At 36.3% G+C, this 24,086-nt stretch overlaps 1 protein-coding gene across 1 annotated transcript in view; it reads left to right on the top strand.

Annotated features, from left to right (window-relative positions):
- LOC120415828 (uncharacterized) overlaps positions 1-23,784 on the top strand; it is a 78,377-nt gene extending 54,593 nt beyond the window's left edge. The window contains exons 18-21 of the mRNA XM_052706028.1: positions 3,694-3,979; positions 12,194-12,356; positions 17,320-17,525; positions 23,027-23,784. Coding sequence (XP_052561988.1) covers positions 3,694-3,979; positions 12,194-12,356; positions 17,320-17,525; positions 23,027-23,415 — 1,044 coding nt within the window. The 3' untranslated portion in view covers positions 23,416-23,784. The remainder of the gene's footprint in view (positions 1-3,693; positions 3,980-12,193; positions 12,357-17,319; positions 17,526-23,026) is intronic.
- Positions 23,785-24,086: the final 302 nt, after the last annotated feature.

Below are 24,086 nucleotides of genomic sequence, written 5' to 3'. Positions count from 1 at the left end.
TTTTCTCAGCTTTTCAAAAATATTTTTTTTCAAATGTGGGCAAACATGTGCACTAATTTAAAAAAAATGAAAAACTGCGACTATTTTCAAAAAAGTCACCTAAAAATGGATTTAACTTGAAAACGGTGCACTTTATCAAAATTTCACTTAAGTTCTTTTTGATTGCAAAATTGATTTTACTTCGAAAAATGAAGTTGAAAAATTTTTGCGACCAATATTTCGATTTTTTTTAAAAATCAGTATTGATTTAAAAATTCATAACTCACACAAAGATTTTTTGCACAGCCTGGAAATTTCTGAAAAGTTGGCATTTTATGTCTTTTAAAACATATCAAAAAATAAAAAAAATTAAAAATAGTATTTTTTTTGCAAATCAAGTTTTAGTGACAAAAAGTTAAATTAAAAATCACCAAAAAAATTTTCACCGTGTATCATTTTTTTTACAGTGTAGTCTATATCCATATCTACAACTTTGCCGAAGACACCAAATCGATCAAAAAATACCTTCAAAAGATGTAGATTTTTGAGTTTTCATACACCATTTTTGTATGGACAGCTGCCAAATTTGTATGGAAAATTAAATAGACAAACTAATGATGCAAAATGGTCGGATTAAAAAATACAAAAAAAAAATCGAATGACCGAAATCTGGGAGAACTGCTCCTAACCGAAATGAAATTCTAAACTATTCTTGTAATGAATGAAAAGTATAGTTACATACATAGAAAGACTGTTTAAGGCAAATTCATCAAACGATGGGTAAATTTTAGACTTGACCAATGATTTGTTTGAAATATCTAAAACATGAGCATGAGCATGAGCATGAGCATGGTTGACTGCCAATGAGCTGCTACTCCGTTATTGACGGATCAGCTGAAGTTAAACAATGAATCAAAAATGATCAGTGGGAGCCAACCATCCGTTCACTGTTTAACCTCTGAAGATCCCTACTTTATTAGTCAATACCGGCGCCCTCCCAAGAAGCCTGCAGTTCAACGAAAGGGAGGAATGTTAGTCCGATAGTTGAAGTTGCAGACTCATCAAGCACATAGTTTTTCGCTATATACTTGTTGATACCGCTTGAGACCGTTGAATCCACAGCATCTCCTTCAAGCATTACGTGATTTTTTTTTTTGGTTAGTAGGATAAGATATTGGCTTTTCGATGCCTCCCAAGCTACGACGCTATGGAGAGGACTTTCATAACAGACCCGTCGGCGAGCCTTCCGAGCAACGATGCTATGGGAAGGTCTTTCTGGTTAACACACAAAATCACACAGTTTTTTTGCTCCACTATTAACTCGACGATCCAAATTGTCAGAGCGTCTTTCGATCATTATATAGAAATAGCTTTTTCACCGCAAAAAATAAAACCTTATTCGAAAAATTTAAACACGGTCCACCCGACGCCGTGCCTTCCGATCAACGATGATGTAGGAAGGGCTTTGAAAAATCACAAAACATCACTTTTCACTCTGAATATTTTTTACGACCACGTGCTCCCTTTGCCAATTATGCACTGATGACGCTGCATTTTCAGAGGGTAATCTTCTCCTCGCAGCACACAATTCACGACAAAAATGCGAAACAAAAGGCACACACAATAAAAAAATCACTTTTCACTCCGAATATTTTTTTACGACCACGCGCTCCCTTTCCCAATATGCACTCACCCGAACAGCGACACAAAAGAGACGGAAAATAACACGAAAAAACAGGACTGCGCGTCCACACCGGCACCGCACTACTGATGCCATTCTTGTTTGAAATATCTAAAACATGGACTATTAAGTGATTCCAGCTTTTTTCTGGTACTTTTGTACCCGACCCTCTCCTATTTCTATGAAAATGTGTTGACATGTTATCCTAGGCTTATATAAAGCAATTTTGTGCCAGCCACTCGACATTTGAGACATTTGAGAAGGGTATAAGTTATTTTGTAATTCCAAAATTACAGTATCTCAAAGCCATTACCTCGTGTCAAAAAGTGCTCAAAGACAAACTTGTAGGAAATTGGACGGATTATCTGAAGAAAATACACTGAAAGAAAAATACACGCCACTTCTCCAAATTTTTTAAAGATTTTAGTTTAAAAGCTAAATTATTAGGTGATGTCACGATTTTTTTTCTTTCAAAATTTTCGAGGAAATAGAAGATGTTACCAGAAGACTCACGAAAAATGCAAATTTGTTGTCTCTCTTAAAAATTACAAAAATCATTTACTAAAACTGTTTTTTAGAAAAGTGGTATTAACGTCAAAAGTTTCAAAAACCAATACAGTCCAGACTCGATTATCCGAAGCCTCGATTATCCGTAGTTTCGATTATCTGAAGTTCGATTATCCGATGGGTTGTATGGGACTTCAAATAATCAAATCACGATCAAAAACTTTTTTTTCGTTTTTTTTTTTCATTTTCTTGTTTAACATAAAATTTGAGTTCTACGACCCCATTTTAGTCAAATATGAGTTGTTGATTGCCTTTTAAATTATAAAATGCATTTTTTCAACATTGCATCACCACCATTTTGGCCACCTTCATGGATTAAAAAATTCTAAATAATTTTAGCGTAGTTTAGGGGTCATACCTATGCTCAACAATCAAAAATTAGACAACAAAAAAACATTTTTTTTCGTGATTCGATTATCCGAATTTTCGATTATCCGAGGCCTTCGGATAATCGAGTCTGGACTGTGGTGGGAATCGATTCTTCAGACAACTTCACATAAATACCTGCATATTGACCATTATCCTATGTCCTTAGGAGAAATTGGACGAGTTTCAGATAAAAATCTTTACGAGACCGAAAAATCAAGTCTGTCACATAGAAATTTCAAAAAACAAAAAAAAAATATTGTTAAGGAATCGAAATCAAACCCCCTCCCCTCCTCGAGGACAATTTTCATACAAAACAAAACTTTTTTTTTGTATGGGGCGTGGACAATCGCTGACCCCCCCCCCCTCCAAGTGTCCACGAGGTTTATGGATGTATTTTAAAATATCCAGTATTTATTGAATAAACTTTTGCACTTTAATGTGTCAACATACTGATCATTATTATCACCACCAAACAAAAATGCCACTATCAACCAATCGTCATCATCACCAACAACAACATTCTCTACCAATCGTCATCAACATCACCATCATCGAAGAAAGTGCTCAAATGCGTGAGATTTCAAGAGCAAAGAGAGAGAAGGAGAAGATCCGGCGCCCGCACTCCGGGTTCGTTGGGAGCGCGCACGTTCAAGTCACTCGCCCGCGCGCGGAAGAAAGCCTTCGACGATCGCACCGCCGAATGGCATTGAACAGTTTGATCGTTGTCGGTCGGCCGGTGCAGACGTGTGCGGTACTCTTCCTGTCTCTACCAAGGGGGTGTGTATTGTTGGTTGCGGTCAAAAGGAGAGCGCGGGAAAGAAAGCAAAAAAGTCATTTACGCGCACAATAGTGAAAAGTGTGGTATTGAGGTGACAACTTCTTTTGACAGGGAGAAATTTGAGATTTTTTTTGTGTAGTGTCACGAAAAAGATGGTCAAAATCAGTGTTTTTGGGATTGTTACGGTGCGTTTGCCGTTCTGAGTGAATAATCCCGGAAAGAAAACTGTTATATCCGTTCAAAACGAGAACAAAAATTGGCAGATCAAAATAACGAGTGATCCAAGAAGAAACTAAAACATCCAGAAAACATGAGCCAGATGGCGTTGCTATCCAGGGGAAGAGTGCCTTCCCTGGTGGTGATGGTGGCGGTGATCTGCTGCTGGATGCTGGCCACCACCACCCTCGTCGTGGAAGCCAAATTGGCGGCTCGTGGCAAGTACGAGATGATGGCCACTCCAGCGTCCTCATCGGCGGGCTCCTCATCTTCCGGCAAGAACTCCGACGAGCACCGGGGCATCATCGACAACGTGAAGATGATGTTCGGTGGAGGAGCCTCCAACAGGGCACCGGCACACGATACGCCGGCCAGTGCCTGCAGTTGTCGTAAGTATAGCCTGCTTCTTGTAACAACCCGCGGTGGTGCTTCAATCCGTGGTAATCAGATTAAAGTAGAATAATGGATGATTGAGCTAACGCGATATGCTTGAATCTGACCGGGTTTGCTGGATAATTATTGAATGAAGAGGGATACCGTACGGGCACGGTTGTGCAGAATTATGTGTGTTACCTATGGCCAGGTTGGTTGGGTCTTTTTCCTCCGAGGTGACCTACAGAGAATCACTCGGTTAATGGAGGGAAAACTGGAAAAACATCTTCGTTGAGTTGCCTCTGGATGTGCTGGAAAAGTGAAACAATCAGGTGTATCATTGACCCAGATTAGTTGCCAAATTTGTTGATAATCGTCGAGGTCTAGATTAAGAAAATTAAATCGTTTATTAATAAGCCTGTATTTATCAGCCTTGTTTTCAATACATAAGATACACAGAAAAAAAAATCATGGTTTTATTATATCTGGGAAGGGTTACATTTTTTATGTCAGAACAAAGGTGTAATTTTACCTCTGAAAATGTGTAATTTTACCACTTTTCTGGTGTAAAAGAGTTAATGTTCAACCTTCCATAATTACGCCATCTAAATTTACACATTTTTTTCTGTGTAGTTGCAATACATTTTTTTATGTTTTCAAAGTCAAGGTTTCAAAAACCAAAATAATTAAAAAGACAATTATGTTGTCTTCAGAATGCAAATTATTGATAGTTTCATTAAAAAGTTCTTTTCACGTTTTTTTTTTTGCTTCAGAGCAATTCTCTACGTAATCGGCTAATTATGTGTTATGACCAAAGAAGCAATTTTTTACCATTGGCTAACCCCATATATGTCTCCATTCAATTTGAGATCCATATAAAATGATAATATTCGATATACGTTTTTAAAAGAATTTTCTCATAGAGTCTTCGGCAAAGTTGTAAGTATTAATGAGGACTATTGATGAAAAATGGGTACCGTAAAACGGGGTGACTTTGATAGCCGGGGTGACTTTGATAGGTTTGAGATTTTGCCGCAAAATGAAGAGTACAAATTGAACAGGTACACAGCAAAAAAATGTGCAAATTTGGAAGGTGTAATTTTAGAAGGTTGAATATTTCCTCTTTTATGGTGAAATTTTACCTAAATTTATACTGAAAAAGCGACATTACATCAGAATAGTGGTAAAATTACACATTTTCAGAGGTAAAATTACACATTTTTCTGACATAAAAGATGTATCCCTTCCCAGACGTAATATAACCATGATTTTTTTTTCTGTGTGCGGTAGAGAAATGTTCAAAGTACTTTAAGAGAAGTTTTCATAATATTTTGAAAAGTTTGAAAAGTTAGCTAACTTTAATTTAGAAAATGTTGATAATTAGCATTAAAGTGTCATGATTTTCTGAATGAACATGATTTTGAATCGGAAAACGGAATGAAATTTCTGATTTTTTGGGCAATTTTCCACTTGGAGAAGGTAACATATGTTTGTAAATGATAAACACTACGTGTTTTTGAAAAGTAATTCAAAAAAATCTTCAAATTTACCGGCATTTTCAGTAGAACAAATTTCATATTAAGTGTGAAAACTTTTGATTCGTGTTTCGAATTCAGTTTAAAATGCATTATGAATCGATTATTTTATAAACAAAACTATTTTTTACGAATTCTGGGCAAAATTGTAAGTTTAAACATTTTTGCCTAAAATTTATCTGTATTTTGTTGAAAAAGCTTATAACCTTATTTAGCTTATTATAAAAATTGATTTTTTTTTTTTAAATGTATCAGCAACCATAGTGATGGTACATTTGACCTAAAAATAAGATTGAAAAAACCTTAAATCTGATTTTATCAAGAAAAACGTTTCTTAATCCACCATTAGGTGGTTGGTGCCTTCCTTACATTTAAAAAGAAATAATGAAAATAAGTTTATGAAAAAATATATACCTGATACAGACTTTTCCAGTAAACATGCAGACTCTGATTTGAAGCAATGTGGCAACCGGGCGTTTCGCATCTGGCGCGACTCTTGCACGTAAACAAAAAGACCCGGCCTTTTGAGGTTATGCAAAAAAAAATTACCCTTTTTTGTAGATACAAGAATCTTTTTTTTAGCATAACTTTTTAAATACTTTACTAAACAGAATAAATTTTAATAGGGTCTTATGGGACCTCAAAACGAATCGAATAAGGCTGACCCGGCCAAAATCGGTTCAGCCAGTTCTGAGAAAATCGTGTGGAAAAAAAATCATGTCTACACACATCCCCACAGTTTGAATTTGATTCTGAGTCGATAGGTATACGTGAAGGTATATCTAGAAGGTATATTTAAGAAGTTCAATTTTCGAGTGATTTTAAAGCCTTGCCTCAATGAGGTGAGGAAGGCAAAACTATGATTATCAAAGTTACCCTGGAATTCAAAACAAGAATTTTCATCGCAACTACTTTTGTTTGACTAGTGTTTAACTATTGAAAAAACTTTTTCAAAAATAGTGTATGGACCCTGTGTGGTCTACCCCAGTACATGTTTTAAAAATATTAATCTTGAGAAAAACGTTAACAGTTGGAAATTATTTCAAAAATTAATGGAAATCCTATGAATGTCATTCCGGTTTAGAAATCTTACCCAAATTTTTTTAACGGTTTTAAAATTGAAATCGAATTTGCATGCGAAAATTGTTTTTACTTTTGATAAATGGCTCCGTTTTCGAAATATTTTCATGTTTTTTATAGTGTCTATGAGTGACAATTTCTGAAATTGTTAACTTTTCCGAAAATTCCTTCAATAAAAACATATCAATTAAAACTTCAAATATCAAGAGCTCGAAATTAGTTTTTATACGCATATTTGATGTGGTATTTGAGGAGTTAAAAGATAATATCTTCCATAATATCGAATTCAAAACACTAAGCTACTTTACATGAAATTGATATTTAAAATATATTTATCTGGTCCAAAATTCAAAAACCAGAATTCCGATAAAGGTCACCTGTTCACATTTGTGATTCCTGCTCCACAAAAATGGGATCAAATTTAAGCGAAGCAACAGGGATCGACGTGCCAAATAAATTATCACGCGAGTCTTCGTTCCCCCAGAATCACTTTCCAGCATTCAGATGGTGATAAATATTTTGGTTCTGCTTTTCATACTCTTCGTAAACATTTCCCCACTAGTGAGTGTGTGGATGAGTCTGTTTGTGGCTCCCAATTACAAAACGATTCGAACTTTGGAACGAATGTTTCCAAACAAAAGGAATTCCTTCGAAATGTCGAATCTCTTAATTTTTTGGCAAAATCTGAAGGCGGCCTGGTTTGTGCACATTAATGTCTTTATTCGAACCGGTTTTACCAGACAGCGGTTAATTAATGTCAGAGTACCTCCCCCTTCGTAGTTTTTTTGATACGGATCTTAAGTCGATCGAATTGATCGTGTCTCCCGGGTTGTCATTTCGGGTGAGCTAAAAATAACTTGCGGTCTTGTGGGACTCAGCGAAAAGAAACTGAATATAATAACCGAAAAGTTCATTGACATTTTGGTCGTTGTTTTTGATCCAGTTTACTGCAGAGCGCAGTTCGAAATTTTTCAAAGTGAGTGAACTTATTACAAGTCACTTCCGTTGAGCCTACAAACCCTTTCGTGGCGAGTGCATCCCGCCGTGAATGAGATCGATGAGAAAGTGATATTCGATCGTGATTTTTTACTTCTCATCCATCAATCACGAAATGATTGAATATAGGTACCGGGGGCATTTTCACTCTCGTTTATGCCGCCAGTTTCACTTTGATTTTGTTGTTTATTTGGGTGAGAACAAATGGAGTGCAAGTAACGTATCGGGGTTTTATCGATTTGTGGGTCAAAGCACAGCTGCTGTTTTATCTACGATGTTGATTGTTGTTTTGCTAGTTGGTTTTACTTTCTTATTTTTTTATCGTGGTTGAAAAAGAGCTTGCCTGAACTACGCAATTTTTTTCAAGCCAAATTGAGGAATACAAGCTTGAAATTTGTCAAATTATTAAAATATCCCTGAAATTTGAACTATTTGTAGGGACCATCCACAAACCACGTGGACACTTGGGAAGGGGGGGAGGTTGTCCAGTCCATGCTCCATAAAAAATATTTTATTTGTATGGAAATTGTCCACGATGGGAGAGGGGAGGGGGGGGGTGCGATTTCCAAAATGTGTCTTTTATTGCTTTTGTGTGTGGTTTTTGTTTCCTTTTTGAATTGATATGAAGATTGCTTACATTTTTGAGGTCTGTTTAAAATGTTATGTTCAGTTTTTATTTTTACCAAAAGTGTCTATAACTTGGAAATTTTTAAATTTTTGTTTTTTACAAATCGTTGGCAAATTTTATTTCAAGTTTTTCCCCCTCTTTGAATTTCTGGAAATTGAAATTTCCATTTAAAAGACTGAACCATTTTAGGATTGACATTGAATATTTTTTTTTTGTATTTTCTATCCGGAGCATTTTTAATCCTTTTCACAAATTAAAAATGTTGGGATCAAACATTTTAAATTGAACAAAAACAACATTTTCATGACTTATTGAAATTTTGAAAAAAATAAAAATAAAAAATGATAATAGTATGACTGTAACAATGTATAAAGCATCTTGTGATACTTTTTGTAAAAAATAGGCTGGAAATTTAGTTTACAATCATCTGTTTTCCATGTTTTCCCAAGATATGTTTTACAATTGTAGAGTTTTTTTTAAAGGTTCAATAAACAAAATTTTCAGTTTTTGCTTTTTGGGTGTTTTTTAATACCCCTGACTCAAGGCGGCTTCAGAACCACCCAAAAGTCAAAGCTGGAAATTTGGTTCATTAGACCTTTTATAAAAAAAACTCTAGATTTGTATTTTTATTTAATTACCAACTCTTGCTGAGCCAAAATCCGTATACTTTACCTATATGACACCATGGTATAACAAAAACTGTCAAGGAATTATTTAGATAAGTTTGGAATTTGGGAATTAAAAATATTTTTGTTAGTGTACGAAACGTCAAATTTGCTTTTACGAATAATATCGATGTCATTGTTTTCACGAAAACATTTCTAGAGTTTTTATTGGAAAGGTCCTATAAATATTGTGGTTTCGGAGATAAATCGAATTTTCGCGGCTACTTATCTGACACTACGTTTCACAAACTTATCAAGTCTAATTGTGAGTGTAACAAGTTGTGTTGAATGCGAGGATAAACGTCACTAAAAAAATATTTTGTCGCTCTGGCACCAAATCGAAACGAGCGATTTGCACTCTCGCCGCACTTTTTCTCTCCACCTTTTTCTGTCAAGCTAAATAGCATCAGCAAATAGATTTTGGATTATGATGTTGATCATTTCTGCAGTTAAAAATAGTGCATATTTGGTTTTTTTTTTATTAAATAAACAAAAAAAGTTGGTTCATCCACCGACATAAATTTTCGTCAATCAAAACAATATGGAGGAATCACAACAAAGTTGGCTTACACACTGATCGAGTAATACCAATTTAAGCTTGACAGAAAAAGGCGGAGAGAAATAGTGCGGCGAGAGTGGAAATCGCTCGATTCGGTTTAGTGCCAAAGTGACAATATAAGAACAACACAAGGTTTTCATAAGCGTACACCCAAAACTGGCAGCGCTAGTCCGAGAGAATGATGGTCTCGAGTCGAGAGAATAGTGGTACCATTCACGGACGCAGAGAACACAGCTCGAGATGGGCGATAGAACTATTCTCTCGAGGTTCATTTGCAAAAAAAGTTCATCCGTCAAACAAAAAACCAAAAGTGTCGACAACGGGAATCGAACCAGAGACCTTTGACAAACCAATCCAATGACTTAGCTGCCTCGGCCTTGGTGACCATGGAGAAGTCAGAAGTCGATGTATGACACTTGTTGGAGATTTATTGATTCAACTAACGAATGAACTCATTTGTTATGATGGTGTGAGTTGGTACCATTATTCTATCGATTTTGGCACTGAGCCCTCAATAAATTTTGAGAGAACGATTATCTCGATTCTGAATTTTAGGTGTAAATTTGATCTTTTATTTAATAAATATGTTTTGTAAGGAATTTGAAAAGAACAATAATTGACAATCAATTTTGAACTGAGAAAAACCCGGAAAATTATGCAAACGGAATCGACGTAACACCTTATAATGTGGCCCTCTTAAACCTTGCGGTTTCGTCAACGGTTCCACAGGCGTGTATCGTTCTTTTTGCGACAAGACTCCGCCTCCCGGGTCTCCTAATTGTGAAGGTATGGCACGGGGAGAGGGCACCAAATACCTATATTTACACTTAGAATTTTTTTGCGCCCGCCTCGGGATTCGAACCGGTGATCTCTGGATTGTAAGTCCAGCGCGCGGTCTGATTGATCCACATAGGCAGACGATTATGCAAGTTATCCCTTTAAAATCAAACTGACAGTTAAATAAAAATAATTAGAGAAAGCTTTGGCGCAATTAAAAAAGCAATTAAATTTTTAAAAAGTTGTTAAAATTCCGTACAAATCCGAAGTATGCGAAAAATTCCGTACAAAAATTCCGGCCTGTAAAAAATCCGCGGAGAAGGTCGAAAATCCGTACGGTAAGGAAAAAATCCGTACAGTTGGTAGCCTTACTTATGACCAAAACAGGAATTAAACAACATAGTTCCGTCCATAAAAGTCCTCATGCAATTTAAGCAGATTGTTTGTTCATATTCAAAAATCTGTCTCTTGGAAAGGAACTTTATTGGCTGATTTGTTGTCTTCAGCCAAGTTGTAAGTAATCTAGACAACAATTCAGAAAAAATAGTACAGATTAGCTATCGACATAAAAGCTCAAGAAAAAATATTTTCAGAAATATGTGATACTTTTTGCCTTAATTTTTGTTTAATGAAAATAAAGCTTGAAATTTAGCTCCAGCTGTCAAAATGCCTCTGCGCCTTTATCAAATGTTGCTGCAAAAGTTCAGCAATACGATGATTTATAAAAGGAAAAATATAGCTGGGGGGTTTGGCGATTGTCCACGCTCCATACAAAAAAGTTTTTTTATGTATGGGCAATTGTTCACGAGGGGGGGGGGGGGGGGGGTTTAGATTTCCAAAAAATGTCCTCGTGGCTTGTGGATAGTCGCTTAAGACTGTTGTCCCAATATATTCCAGTTGTCAAATAATATTGTTTTTGGTTGAACCTTTTTTCTGCAAAAAATGGTAACAATTTCCATAAGACAAAAAAAAAACTTTCACCTTAAGCTTCCCCGATTGCCTCACAATTGCCCACTTTTGTCCTGCTGTTCATCAGGATGAATAGCGCGAGTCATCAACGAAAATGCGCTTACTGAATGCTGAGTGATTGTAACCGATCCGCGTTCAACGCAAATTAGCACTTTTTTTCTGGCACGAAACCTTGCATAACTCTACCCACAACTTGTTGATGTTTCCATTTCACGGTTCCGGACTAAAAAAAGAGCACTAACCAAAAAAAAAAAAAAAAGTCCCCAGCCGAGTTTGCTCTCACTTTCCTTCGAAAGCTGCTTGCTTAGTTTTTGTCTGTTCAGTACCGTACATTAGCTAATCTTCTGTGTTCCCGCAAAACTCTTCTCGATTTCACCGAAAAGAAGCCCAGGTCATTAAACAAAGGCGTGAACAAGTGGCGCTGCTTCGGCTGAGATGAAAAAGTTGCTGATGATGATGATGGTTATGGGAAGTGGAAATCATTTTCTCGCAAAAGCAAATTAACTTCCCGATGAGCTGTCGAAGATGATTTCGAACAGCTTCTGGTTTAGTTCGACTAATGAGTATATTAGTCTTGGGACGTTTCTTTCTAAGGTGGAACAACAGGAACACGATGCAGCTCACCACATAATTAAGGTAATTGATTGCTTACTTGCTACTGTTATACGCACCTCCAGGTTGTACTCGAGTTCTGCTTGTTCCCTTACGCAACACCACTAGGCAGTATTGTTGTGCCTCAAAAGAAGTCGGAAAATCCATTTCATTTATTGTTTTCCCCCCGGGGCGTGGAGAGGCTTCTGCCGCACCATCTCCAATCGGGTCAATTGGGTTATTAAGTTGATTTCCCGGCTCATTCTTGGGCCCGCTGTTAGCTCCATTATCTGTGGAAACCAAAGAAAGCGCTCCTCTTTTGAGCCAAGATATCGTAAAGTACATCATAATGAACAAGTTTACGAGTTTGTTGTTGTTTGCGGTTCACCTTTCGCTCTTTTTCACCTCCCACCTATTTTCCCCCCCGACAGGTTGCGGAGAACGGAACGATGCGTCGAGAATCGTTGGCGGTCAGCCAACGGGCATCAACGAGTTCCCGTGGATGGCCCGGCTCAGCTACTTCAATCGGTTCTACTGCGGCGGCATGCTCATCAACGACCGATACGTGCTGACGGCGGCACATTGTGTCAAGGGGTGAGTTCAAAAATTTCAAAATTCAAATAAAAGCTATTACTCATTTAAAAAAATAGTTTTAAAATTGTTGCCATTTCCCGTTACTCAACTGTCAAAAATCGAGAGACAAGCCATTTTCAAGATTGTTAATCGATAAAATTATCGTCGATAGTATTAGCGTCAAACGATAACCACAATAAAAAAATGAGTTCGCGTAAACGTGAGCAGAGATCATGCCACCGGGAGCCAGGAAGAAAACTGTTCAACTTTTATAGTGCATTGCACCATGAAAGTGAACAGTTTTCTTCCTGTTTCCCGTTGGTATGAACTCTGTTCACGTTTACGCGAACTCATTTTTTTGAGTGCAATCGTTATCATTTTTTCGATAACGGACGATAACTCATTTTCAAATATTTAACAAAATACGAATAACCGTATTTTTTGAAAATACTCGAATTTTTATAATTTGCAATTAAATGTTGTTATGTAAGATTTTAAAATAACAACATTTAATAGGATGAAAATGCATACAAAATTTCACTTTGCTTGATATCAAACGATGGATTATTGTTATCGTAATCGAAACTCAATAATTATATCGTTAGGCCGTTGCAAATATTTTTCAAAGTTTTTGTCTTCTAGCTCTGGCCGGGGTCGAGGGAGAAGTAAAAAATAAATAAAATATAGAAATTGAAATGACAAGCCACAGTCTCAACATACGAATGATAAAAGTACATTAAAATGCATTTTTATCTAGTTTAGTTGTTTTTCAATCATTATTTTTGAATAAATCCAAACATGCTTAAATTGATCTAACCGCAGGGGAATTTTTAAATTGATTTCAGTTGATTGCAGTTAAATTTCCATTGAAATTTTGAAAGGGAAGAAGGTCCGAAAAATCAAGGGTCAAAACAATGTTTTATTCAATAAACATAAAAATATTAGTGGAAATAAAAGTTTTATAAGGCCGATGCAAATATTTAAAAAAAATAAAAATGTTTGTACCAGCCTAAGCTGAAAAAAACATTTTGATTTTTTTTTGCAAATAAAGTCGTCAATACTTAGATACCGTAAAACGGGGTGGCTTTGATAGCCGTTACTTTGATAGGTTTGAGATTTTTTTCGCAAAATGAAGAGTACAAATAAAATACGTACGGAATTGTATGGAATCATACTGACTGGGGTAGAGAAAGGTTCAAGGTACTTCTAGAAGGAGTTTTCATTAAATTTTGAAAAGTTCAATAGTTAGTTTACTATAATTATGAAAACGTTGATGAATACTATTATTTTCATTCACTTGTCATTATTTTCTCAATGAACATGATTTCAAATCGGAAAATGGAATGCATTTTTGGATTCTTCAAACAAATTTCCACTAGTAGTTGGTAAACGAAGTAAGTAAATAATAAAAATTATGAGTTTTTGAAACATAATTAAATAAAATTTCCAAATTTGAAGGCATTTTCCGTGGAACCAATTTTATGCAAAATGTTATAATTTTATAACCAAAACTATTTTTAACAAATTTCAGGCAAAATACTGATTTTCTAGCAATTTTACCTAAAATTTATATGTATTGTGTTAAAAAAGCTTAAAAACATAGTTAACTAAATATAAACATTGATATTTTGTGTTAAAAACTATATCAGCCACCTTACGATGGTACAGTATGTAAAAAAAGTATTTACACACCTTGGGCACTATGCACATTTTGTGATGAAACATGTAACAATTTAAAATTTGACAGAAACCTAGTACTACGTTTTGTTCAGAAACTCATGCCGAACATTTTGCTACAAAAAGCTCATGAAAAGATGATTTCTATAAAAATCCTGCTGTTTATTCGACCGTATCAATAAATTTTTTTAGGTTAGGTTTTGGCTTTCGGTCTGTTTGGGGAATCAAAACACTTGTATGTTCTCTTCATCCGACGTTTCGACCCGTTTTGGGCCTTTTTCAAGGAATCTAGGGGTAGATTTATTGGGTAAGGCACAAAAACATAAAAAATGTACACTTATGCTAGGCTTACCGAAATGGGAGTGTTTGTCGTTAGGGGATGCTCCGTCAAGCACAGAACTGTCTGGTAGCGGGGTAATCTGTAGTTTCAGATTTATCCGTGCCCCAAAAATTCTCGCGTTTCGTGTTGAAACGAACCCGTATGACGAGCGAATACCGGATAGCGGCCAGTTTCGCTGAAACGTGAGTGCACGGAGAGAAAAATATTTGTAGATTTAGAAATATTTATTTGTTTTCTGAAACTACAGATTACCCCGCTACCAGACAGTTCTGTGCTTGACGGAGCATCCCCTAACGACAAACACTCCCATTTCGGTAAGCCTAGCATAAGTGTACATTTTTTATGTTTTTGTGCCTTACCCAATAAATCTACCCCTAGATTCCTTGAAAAAGGCCCAAAACGGGTCGAAACGTCGGATGAAGAGAACATACAAGTGTTTTGATTCCCCAAACAGACCGAAAGCCAAAACCTAACCTAAAAAAATTTCTATAAAAAGTTATATAACAAATACTATTACTAAAATAAAAAAGGTGCAAAAAAAGTTTGTACACCTTTCGAAAAATTAACTTATATAAAGTTATTTGTTGACAAATCACCATAAATCCAGTCTCCCAACTCCAAATAGGCTTCCTTGACTGATTAAAAAAAATAATTTGGATTAAATATAAAGTTTACTAACTACTTAGTATAAAAGTTTATATAACTCTGGAAATTCTATATAAAACTTATCTAAACTTTGGCAAACTTTTAATTCAAATAAATGTCAATATATTACCATAGAATTGCTAAATAAACATTTTTGAGTGGGTATAACACCGTTTTGGGGGTATTTGTATCGATAGAATAGATTTTTCGTTGAAATTTCGTACCAACTCGGAATTACGTCGTCGGAAAATCCGCCGGCATCCGAACCTGCCCACAATTCACAAGTCAACCTATGTGGCATCGGAAAGGGCATAAAATTTCCGATCTTTTGATACCCATACATCCAGGTTTTCTATAAAACCCACGTTTTTAAATACATAGGCAAAAACGTTGTTATGGTTTCGTTTGAGCATTTGTGTTAGTAGTGTTAGTTAGTAAACTTTATATTTAATCCAAATTATTTTTTTAATCAGTCAAGGATGCCTATTTGGAGTTGGGAGACTGGATTTATGGTGATTTGTCAACAAATAACTTTATATAAGTTAATTTTTCGAAAGGTGTACAAACTTTTTTTGCACCTTTTTTATTTTAGTAATAGTATTTGTTATATAACTTTTTATAGAAATCATCTTTTCATGAGCTTTTTGTAGCAAAATGTTCGGCATGAGTTTCTGAACAAAACGTAGTACTAGGTTTCTGTCAAACTTTAAATTGTTACATGTTTCATCACAAAATGTGCATAGTGCCCAAGGGGTGTAAATACTTTTTTTACATACTGTACATTCGACGTAAAAATAAAATTTGAACACCTTTAACCTGATTTTAACAACCAAAACTATGACTATCAAAGTCACCCCGGTATTTAAAATAAGAATTTTCAATGCAGCTATTTTTTAAATACTATTGAAAAACTTTTTTTCAAAAATAGTGCATGAACCCTGTACATGTTTAAAAAATAATAGTCTTGAGAAAACCCTTAACAGTTGGAAAATATTTCAAAAATAAACATTTATCCAACGAGATTCCCCGAGTTGGATAAATACCAAGAGTGCTGAAAAAAATCAAATTTTGCAACGAGTTCCATACAACATTTTCTGCAATTCCAAAAAGCACACACTGAGTGAAATTTTATGTCAAATTTTCATGTGTTTTATCAATAAATCGTTTAAATAAAAAAAAAGTGTTACTTTTCGAAACAAGTGCTGAAAAGTAGAACTTTTCAGCATTTATTTTTAAAAGTGTTCCTATTCGATTCTGTTATTTTTGGTACAGAAAAGTAGGCTATTTCGTCGTTCAAGAATGACAGGAAAAGTAAATAGTTTTACGACGGAATTGCAAAAACCATTTTTAATACTTTTTCAAATGTTGAAACCGTGGCTTGTTCTTTAAATTTAACAACTATTTTTCTTGCCCCTTTCCTTTTTCGACTTTTGTTAGAGTCGAGGGACATAAAAAGAATATTTGCAACGGCCTTGGTCGGGTTACTTTTAAAAGAAGAAGAAAAAAAAATTACGATTTTTTAAGGTGATAGTTGTGACCATTTATGACCAGTTTTTCAAAATTTGAATCATAATCGTGTGCTTTAAAAAGTTTTTTTTCGGAAAGTTCAGCAAATTTTGCCTAAAAACAATTGTGTGGCTCCGAAAACTATATTAACATAAAAATCTCAAATATTAATAACTCAAAATTTGTGTTTTTGTCTGTTCTACAACTTTGTGTACCATTGAAACACTCTAAAAGTAACCCTGCCCTTATAGGATATTGCAAATTTGAAATGTACATAAAATTTATATAAAAAAAGTCATGTCTTTCGATTTTTGACAGTAGAGTAACGGAAAATGACAACAATTTTAAAAATATATTTTTATTTTTTTTCGATTTTAAATGTTTTTTTTTTTTTATTTCGAGTACACCATTAAATTGGGCGTCCAATTTTACACAAACGTTCCATTGACATCAAATTTCTATTATTTTATGGTTTCGAGCTACAAATCTTTTACTGTGTCTTAGTAAACATCCAGAGATATCGAAAAATGGATTCATGATCATGGACCAAAATTACATCTTAGAGCAAAGTTTCACGAAAAAATAGCATGCTGAAAAGCTTGGAGAAAAAGTTGGAGTGTCGAGAAGCAATGTTATAAATTCTGTAACATTCTTCGAGTGTACGAATCCCTTTAACACGCTTCGTCAAAGATGTTTCCTAGATTACCTACTACCTATAAGCTCAAGAGAAATCGTGAAGGACTCAAATAGGCCAGGATTTTTGAGATTTGAGTCCTGAAATTCAATTCAACATTGTTTTCCCTCCCCCTTTCGCAGCTTCATGTGGTTCATGATCAAGGTGACGTTCGGCGAGCACAACCGCTGCGACGACTCGGTCCGGCCCGAAACGCGCTTCGTGCTGCGTGCGATCGCGCAAAAGTTCAGCTTCCTCAACTTCGACAACGACATCGCCCTGCTGCGGCTCAACGACCGTGTCCCGATAACCGACTTCATTCGGCCGATCTGTCTGCCGTCCGACCCGTGTAAGTTCCACATTTCTTTACTCTTATTTGTTTCGTTTTGTTTTCTTGTCTTTGTTGTTCAGCCGTCGTCACTTACTGTTTTTGTTTCTTTTAACTTCATTAAAGCAGCACTCTACAGAGGAAACAATCAATTTCACTTCTTTTTTTGTATTGCACTTTTTTTTGCTACTCACTTTTCGCGAGCAAGTGCGAAAAGTAAACGCAAAGAAAGTGCGTCGGTTGGTGGCAACTTGTGCTTCGTCATTGGGCCGGCGCGCTCAATATTTTGATTTTTTTTTAAACATTTGGTATTTCGGTAACATATTCATTAGGCTTGAAGTTGCATTGGAAAAATTCAAAATGAACTGATTCGATCAGAACAGGCATTTTCAGTTCTATTTGGCCCCCAAAACCCCCAAAATTTGGAAGCGATTTGTTTTGATCCGACTTTCCGCAAAGAGCAATTCCAGCTCAAATCAGGAATTTTTCTGATACTTTTGTACCCGACCCTCTCCGATTTCAATGAAACTTTGTAGACATGTTATCCTAGGCCTATATAAGTCATTTTTGTGCATTTGGAGCCAATAGTACTCGAGAATAACATTTGAGAAGGGCGTAAGGTATTTAAATATTTTAGTATTTTGCAATTTAAAATTTACTGTATCTCGAAGCCGTTGCATCGTATCAAAAAAGTGGTCAAAGACAAACTTGTAGGAAATCGGACGGGCTTTCTGATAAAAATACACTGAAACAAAAATGCAAGCCACTTTTATGTCATTTTTAAATTTAAAAGTTAAATTTGAAGGTGATGTCACGATTTTTTTTTCGCTCAAAATTTTTGAGGAAATAGCCTAAGATGTTACCAAAAGACTGACGAAAAATGCAGGATGGTATGTCTCTCCTAAAAAAAAACAAAAATCATTTACTAAAACTGATTTTTTGAAAAGTGGTCTAAACGTAAAAATTTTTAAAAACCGGTAGTGGGAATCGATTCTCCAGACAATTTTACATAAAAGTCTCCGTAATGACCATTGTCCTATGTCCAAACCTTGGGAAGATACAGCGGTTTTAAAAATAAAAATGTTGAAAAAACGGGATTTTTGGTGGTTTTGACAATTTCTATATGACAGACTTAGTTTTTCAGTCTCGTAAATATTTTTACCGGAAAGCTCGTCCAATTTCCCATTAGTTTGCCCTTACTTACTTTTTACTTTTTACTTTTACTGCTCGTACAACCTCCGGGTCATGAGCTGTCTCCAGATGCGTTGCCATCTAACTCGGTCCTGGGCTGCTTCTCTCCAATTCCGCTGCGGAACTCCCACACTTTCCAGATCTTCCTCCACTTGGTTCAACCACCTTGCTCGTTGCGCCCCCCTCCGCCGCGTTCCAACCGGCTCCGAATTGAACACCAACTTCACCGGATTGATAGTCTGGTTCGGTTGGCGCGCATCCAGCGCGTCCGGCATTCTCGCGACGTGTCCGGCCCACCTGATCCGGCCAGCCTTGGCGACCTTCCGAATACTTGGCTTGCCGTAGAGTTGCGCCAGCTCGTGGTTCATCCTTCTCCTCCATACAGTGTTCTCACGCACGCCGCCAAAGATCGTCCTAAGCACTCGCCGTTCGAAAACTTCAAGCGCTTGCAAGTCCTCCTCGAGCATCGTCCACGTCTCGTGCCCGTAGAGAACGACCAGAGTGCCCACTTGAGCCGATATGAATCGCATCATAGAAGAAGAAAGCTACGAACAGTATCTGTCGCGCATAGAACGTTTTTTCAAAGTCAACAACATACCTCCCGAAAGGCAGGTTGCAGAATTTATAAGATTAAGTGGTCCAAGGTTATTTTGGACCTTGGTCAGAATTTACTCTTTTGAGGACATAAGAGCAGCGTCTTACGGTGAATTTAAAATAAGGCTGGAGCAGCATCTGACGACCCAACGGCGTTGCTTTCATCAGTGCATCCAGACTTCAAATCAACCCATGGAGGACTTTATTAACCAACTGGAGATCTATTCGCAGCGGTGCCATTTCGAGGAGCAGTTCCGACAGGATTGCCTTTTTGTTGAGCTTACCTGTGGAGTGTACAGTGATCAACTTCGAAAATTATTAATTGCCGAACCTAGGCTGAACTATACACTGGCCCGATTCATCGCGTTGAACTGGGATGGTGAAGTTGACAAATTCAATAAATCACCTGAAGCGCAAAAATAGGCTGCCAGTATCTAGTTCATCCGATCCTCTGGATTTACACGGCTTCCGTTATTGCAACATACTCAACCTGCTGAATTGTTTTACGAACAAGTGAAATGTTTAAATAAAAGATGTGTCAAAAATTACATTGAAAACAACTGTCCAAAAATAATAAAAGAAACGTAAATTATCGTTGTTTTTATTTTCGATCTAGAACAGAAAGATAAGCCGTGGTGATTCTAACAACTAGTGTTTGACTCGGTTTTATTCTATTGTTTTCATTGTTTTTTTTTTTTTAACTCCACATACCACAACTAAACTGATTGAATTAGAAGAAGTTATTATAAGTTTTTGTTTTTCGGCTTTGGCAAAGGTTAAGAGAGGAGGGAATAACATAAAATTAAACTTAACTTTTATATTTTAGGGCCCATTTATCAAAACTAAAAAGTTGAAAGTTTTGACCGCTTTTTTTTATTTTCTGTGAGACATAAACATATAATAATATTATCATAATGCTTTCTTCTCAGAAATTTACTAACACATTCAAAATACATGTATACGGCAGCTGCATCAGATTAGTTATCTCTTTCTAGAAAAAGTTTTTTGTCAGGCGACTTCTAGCTGCTGTAGCAGCTTGAACTCGATCATTGTTAACATCAGGACACTGCGGCGACAAAATCGTCATTTTTGGGTTGAATTACATTTTTTTTTCACTGGGCCCAGACACCTTTTTTCCTAAATTTACATATGTCAATGTGTAATTGTAACTAAAACGAGTTTTTTGCTCGTGTTTGTAATCAAAACATTATCAATGTATTTTTCATTAGAATGGAATAATAGTTTTCAAATTATTCAAATCGGCAGCTAATTTGAGTTCATCAGATTTAACAAAAATGCGATCAATTTCAAGATGACATTTGAGCAATTCTCGGAGATTTCGGTCATTCATTTTTTTTTGTATTTTTAAATCCGGCTGAAACTTTTTTGGTGCCTTCGGTATGCCCAAAGAAGCCATTTTGCATCAGTAGATTCTCCATATAATTTTCCATACAAATTTTACAAAAATGATATGTGAAAATTCAAAAACCTGTATTTTTTGAAGGATTTATTGATCGATTTGGTGTCTTCGGCAAAGTTGTAGGTATGGATATTGCCTATACTGAAAAAAATGATACACGGTAAAAAAAAAATTTGGTAATTTTTAATTTCACTTTTTGTCACTAGGGACCATCCATAAACCACGTGGACACTTTTTTTGGGATCTGTTACCCCCCCCCCCCCTTCGTGGACAATTGTCCATACAAAAAAAATCTTTTTTGTATGGATCGTGGACAATCGCCATACCCCCCCCCCCCCTAAAGTGTCCACGTGGTTTATGGATGGTCCCCTAAAACTTGATTTGCAAAAAACACCTATTTTTAATTTTTCTATATGTTTTAGAGGACATCAAATTCTTGAACGGGCAAAAAATTTTTGACTGAGTTATGATTTTTTGAATCAATACAATTTTTTCAAAAAATCGAAATATTGGTCGCAAACATTTTTCAATTTCATTTTTCGATGTATTTTTTCAAAAGTGGACAAACATGGGCACTATTTTAAAAAAAATCAATAACTGCGACTTTTTTGAAAAACGTAACTTAATCCACCCTAGGGTGGTTGGTGCCTTCCTCACATTTAAAGGGTGCTATCCAAAATAGACACAAAAGGTCGATGTTTTCAGTGTTTTATCAATTTGACTCATTATTCATACCACTAGATTGGATAGTCTTCATATTGCAGGGCACTTATATGCTTATACCTTATGATAGGGTAGCCAGATCCCCAATCCAATTCGTGCTTGATGAAAAGGTCTTTTGATTACCTATCCAACGATATGTCGCATGAGAGATCCGGACGACGGTTTCATCAAAATATCTGAGATCCGGCCTCCAAAAAGTGCATAAATGACACTTAAGTGCTTATAACAGATCTTCAATGTCTTGGACGTGTTGGAAAGGTCTTTCAAATACCTTTTTGAAAATGTATAACATGACAGGTTTTCTTACAAAAACCACCCTTTTAACAATCTTCCGAACTTGAGTCAAAATTGTTTTTTTAGCATAACTTTTGAAGTACTTAACAAAACTGCATAATTTTCAATAGCGACTTATGGGACCCCAAGACGGATCGAATGACGCCAAAACGGACAAAATCGGTTCAGCCAATGTCGAGATAATCGAGTGACAATTTTTTGATCAACATCCCACCACACACACAGACATTTGCTCAGAATTTGATTCTGAGTCGATAGGTATACATGAAGGTGGGTCTAGGAGGTCTAATTGAGAAGTTCATTTTTCGAGTGATTTTATAGCCTTTCCTCAGTAAGGTGAGGAAGGCAAAAAGTTACATAAAAATGGCTATAACTTCAAAACGGTGCACTTTATCATAATTTCACTAAAGTACTTTTTGATTGCAAATTAAATTTTAATACTTCGATTTTTTGAAAAAAATTGTATTGATTCAAAAAATCATAACTCGGTCAAGGATTTTTTGCCCATTCTGGAAATTTCTGAAAAGTTGCCATTTGATGTCCTCTAAAACATATCAAAAAATAAATAAAAATAGTGTTTTTTTTGCAATTCAAGTTTTCGAGACAAAAAGTGAAATTAAAAATCCCCAAAAAAAATTTACCGTGTATCATTTTTTTTTCAGTGTAGTTTGTATGGACAGCTGCCAAATTTGTATGGAAAATTATATGGACAAACTAATGATGCAAAATGGCTTCTTTGGGTATACCAAAGGCACCAAAAAAGTTTCAGCTGGATTAAAAAATACAAACATTAAAATTAAAGAAAAAAGACCGATTCTATAGAGAACTGCTCATATGGTAGGTTTGTAAACCTATAGGAGATAATATTGAGCAGTTATCCGTGAGCAACTTTTATTGATTTTTTTTTCGAAGAAATTACTAAATACATATAATAAAGAAAGCAAGTAATCTGTCTAGTTCAGAAATTGATTACAGTTGAACAAAACTTGTCAGAGAACTGGCGTCCAGTTTCACCTTAATGTCTGGAGTTTCTCTGTTTTAAACAAGAATCGAGTTTAAGTCATCAAACTCTTCATATCTGTCGATGATTTCGGCGTATTCTTAAAGTTTTTTTTAAAAACAACCCACATGACACACATTTGACAACATCTTTTTGCATTCCCAGCACGAATCCCACCCAGGTGACACATTATTGTTTCGGTTCCATTATTCACCGTTGCTTTAAACCTCTTTACGTTGTTTAACATTTTTGACAATTTTTACCCCTCTCTTGTGTTTTTTTCTGTTTTCTCCCTTCCAGCCAAGACGTACGTCGGCACGAACGGCACCGTGACCGGCTGGGGCACCCTCAAGGAGGACGGCAAACCGTCCTGCACGCTGCAGGAGGTTGAAGTCCCGGTCATCGCGAACCACGTGTGCAGCAGCGAAACCAACTACACCTCGTCGATGATTACGGACAACATGATGTGCGCGGGCTACCTGGGCGTCGGTGGCCGCGACTCGTGCCAGGGCGATTCCGGCGGTCCGCTGATTGCGGCCCGACCCGACAAGCGGTACGAGCTGATCGGAGTGGTCTCGTGGGGCAACGGGTGTGCCCGGCCGTACTACCCGGGAGTTTACACCCGAGTCACGCAGTATCTGGACTGGATCAAGGAGAACTCCAAGGATGGGTGCTTCTGCAGCGAATGAGTGACGCAGCGTGCGAGCGCGATGAGAGGATAAGTGACTGGAGTGTGAGTGCGAGAGTGCATGAGTTACATGATACGGGAGCGCATTGCTTCCCAACAGCATTTCTGTGAAACAGCAACGGGAGTTTAGTTAAGCCATTTAGCGCGTGTGAAATTTAATTCTGTTAACTCTAACGAATCCATGCAGACCTAGTCTCCGACGCCTGTTCCGGGAAACTGCTCTGCAATTCGGTGTAACCAATCGATAGGCGTAGATCAATTACGACCTAGTGAAACGAAACAAACGAAAAATGACGCGTAACAACAAAGCTAGATCGAATCTCGAAAGACTTGAGCAATAAATTACAGAGGAAGAAAAAAAAACAACAAAAAGAAGTGGTAACCTTAAGCTATAAGTAACCGAATTAATTTATAGAACCAATGTGTATGAATAAAAAAGCGCATCGAAATACTCTAAAACAAAGATCCATTTTCTTGTCCACACAAACACACGCTCGAAACTCCATGTATGGATGCCGATTCTCGGTGTGTCGAAAACAAACGAACCATTAACCGTTAAAGACATTGCTGCGAGTGCGAGACCTGAATAAATCGACCCAAAACACACAGACCGCGTGAAGAGAAAATGATATTATACTGCTTCGTAGTTTTTTTTTGTTATCTAGATTCTCT

The sequence above is a fragment of the Culex pipiens genome, chromosome 1 (genome assembly GCF_016801865.2).
Source record: "Culex pipiens pallens isolate TS chromosome 1, TS_CPP_V2, whole genome shotgun sequence".
NCBI classification, from domain to species: Eukaryota; Metazoa; Arthropoda; class Insecta; order Diptera; family Culicidae; genus Culex; species Culex pipiens.
The sequence above is the reverse complement of the archived record's forward strand: the minus strand, read 5'-3'. Positions and strand labels throughout refer to the sequence as shown.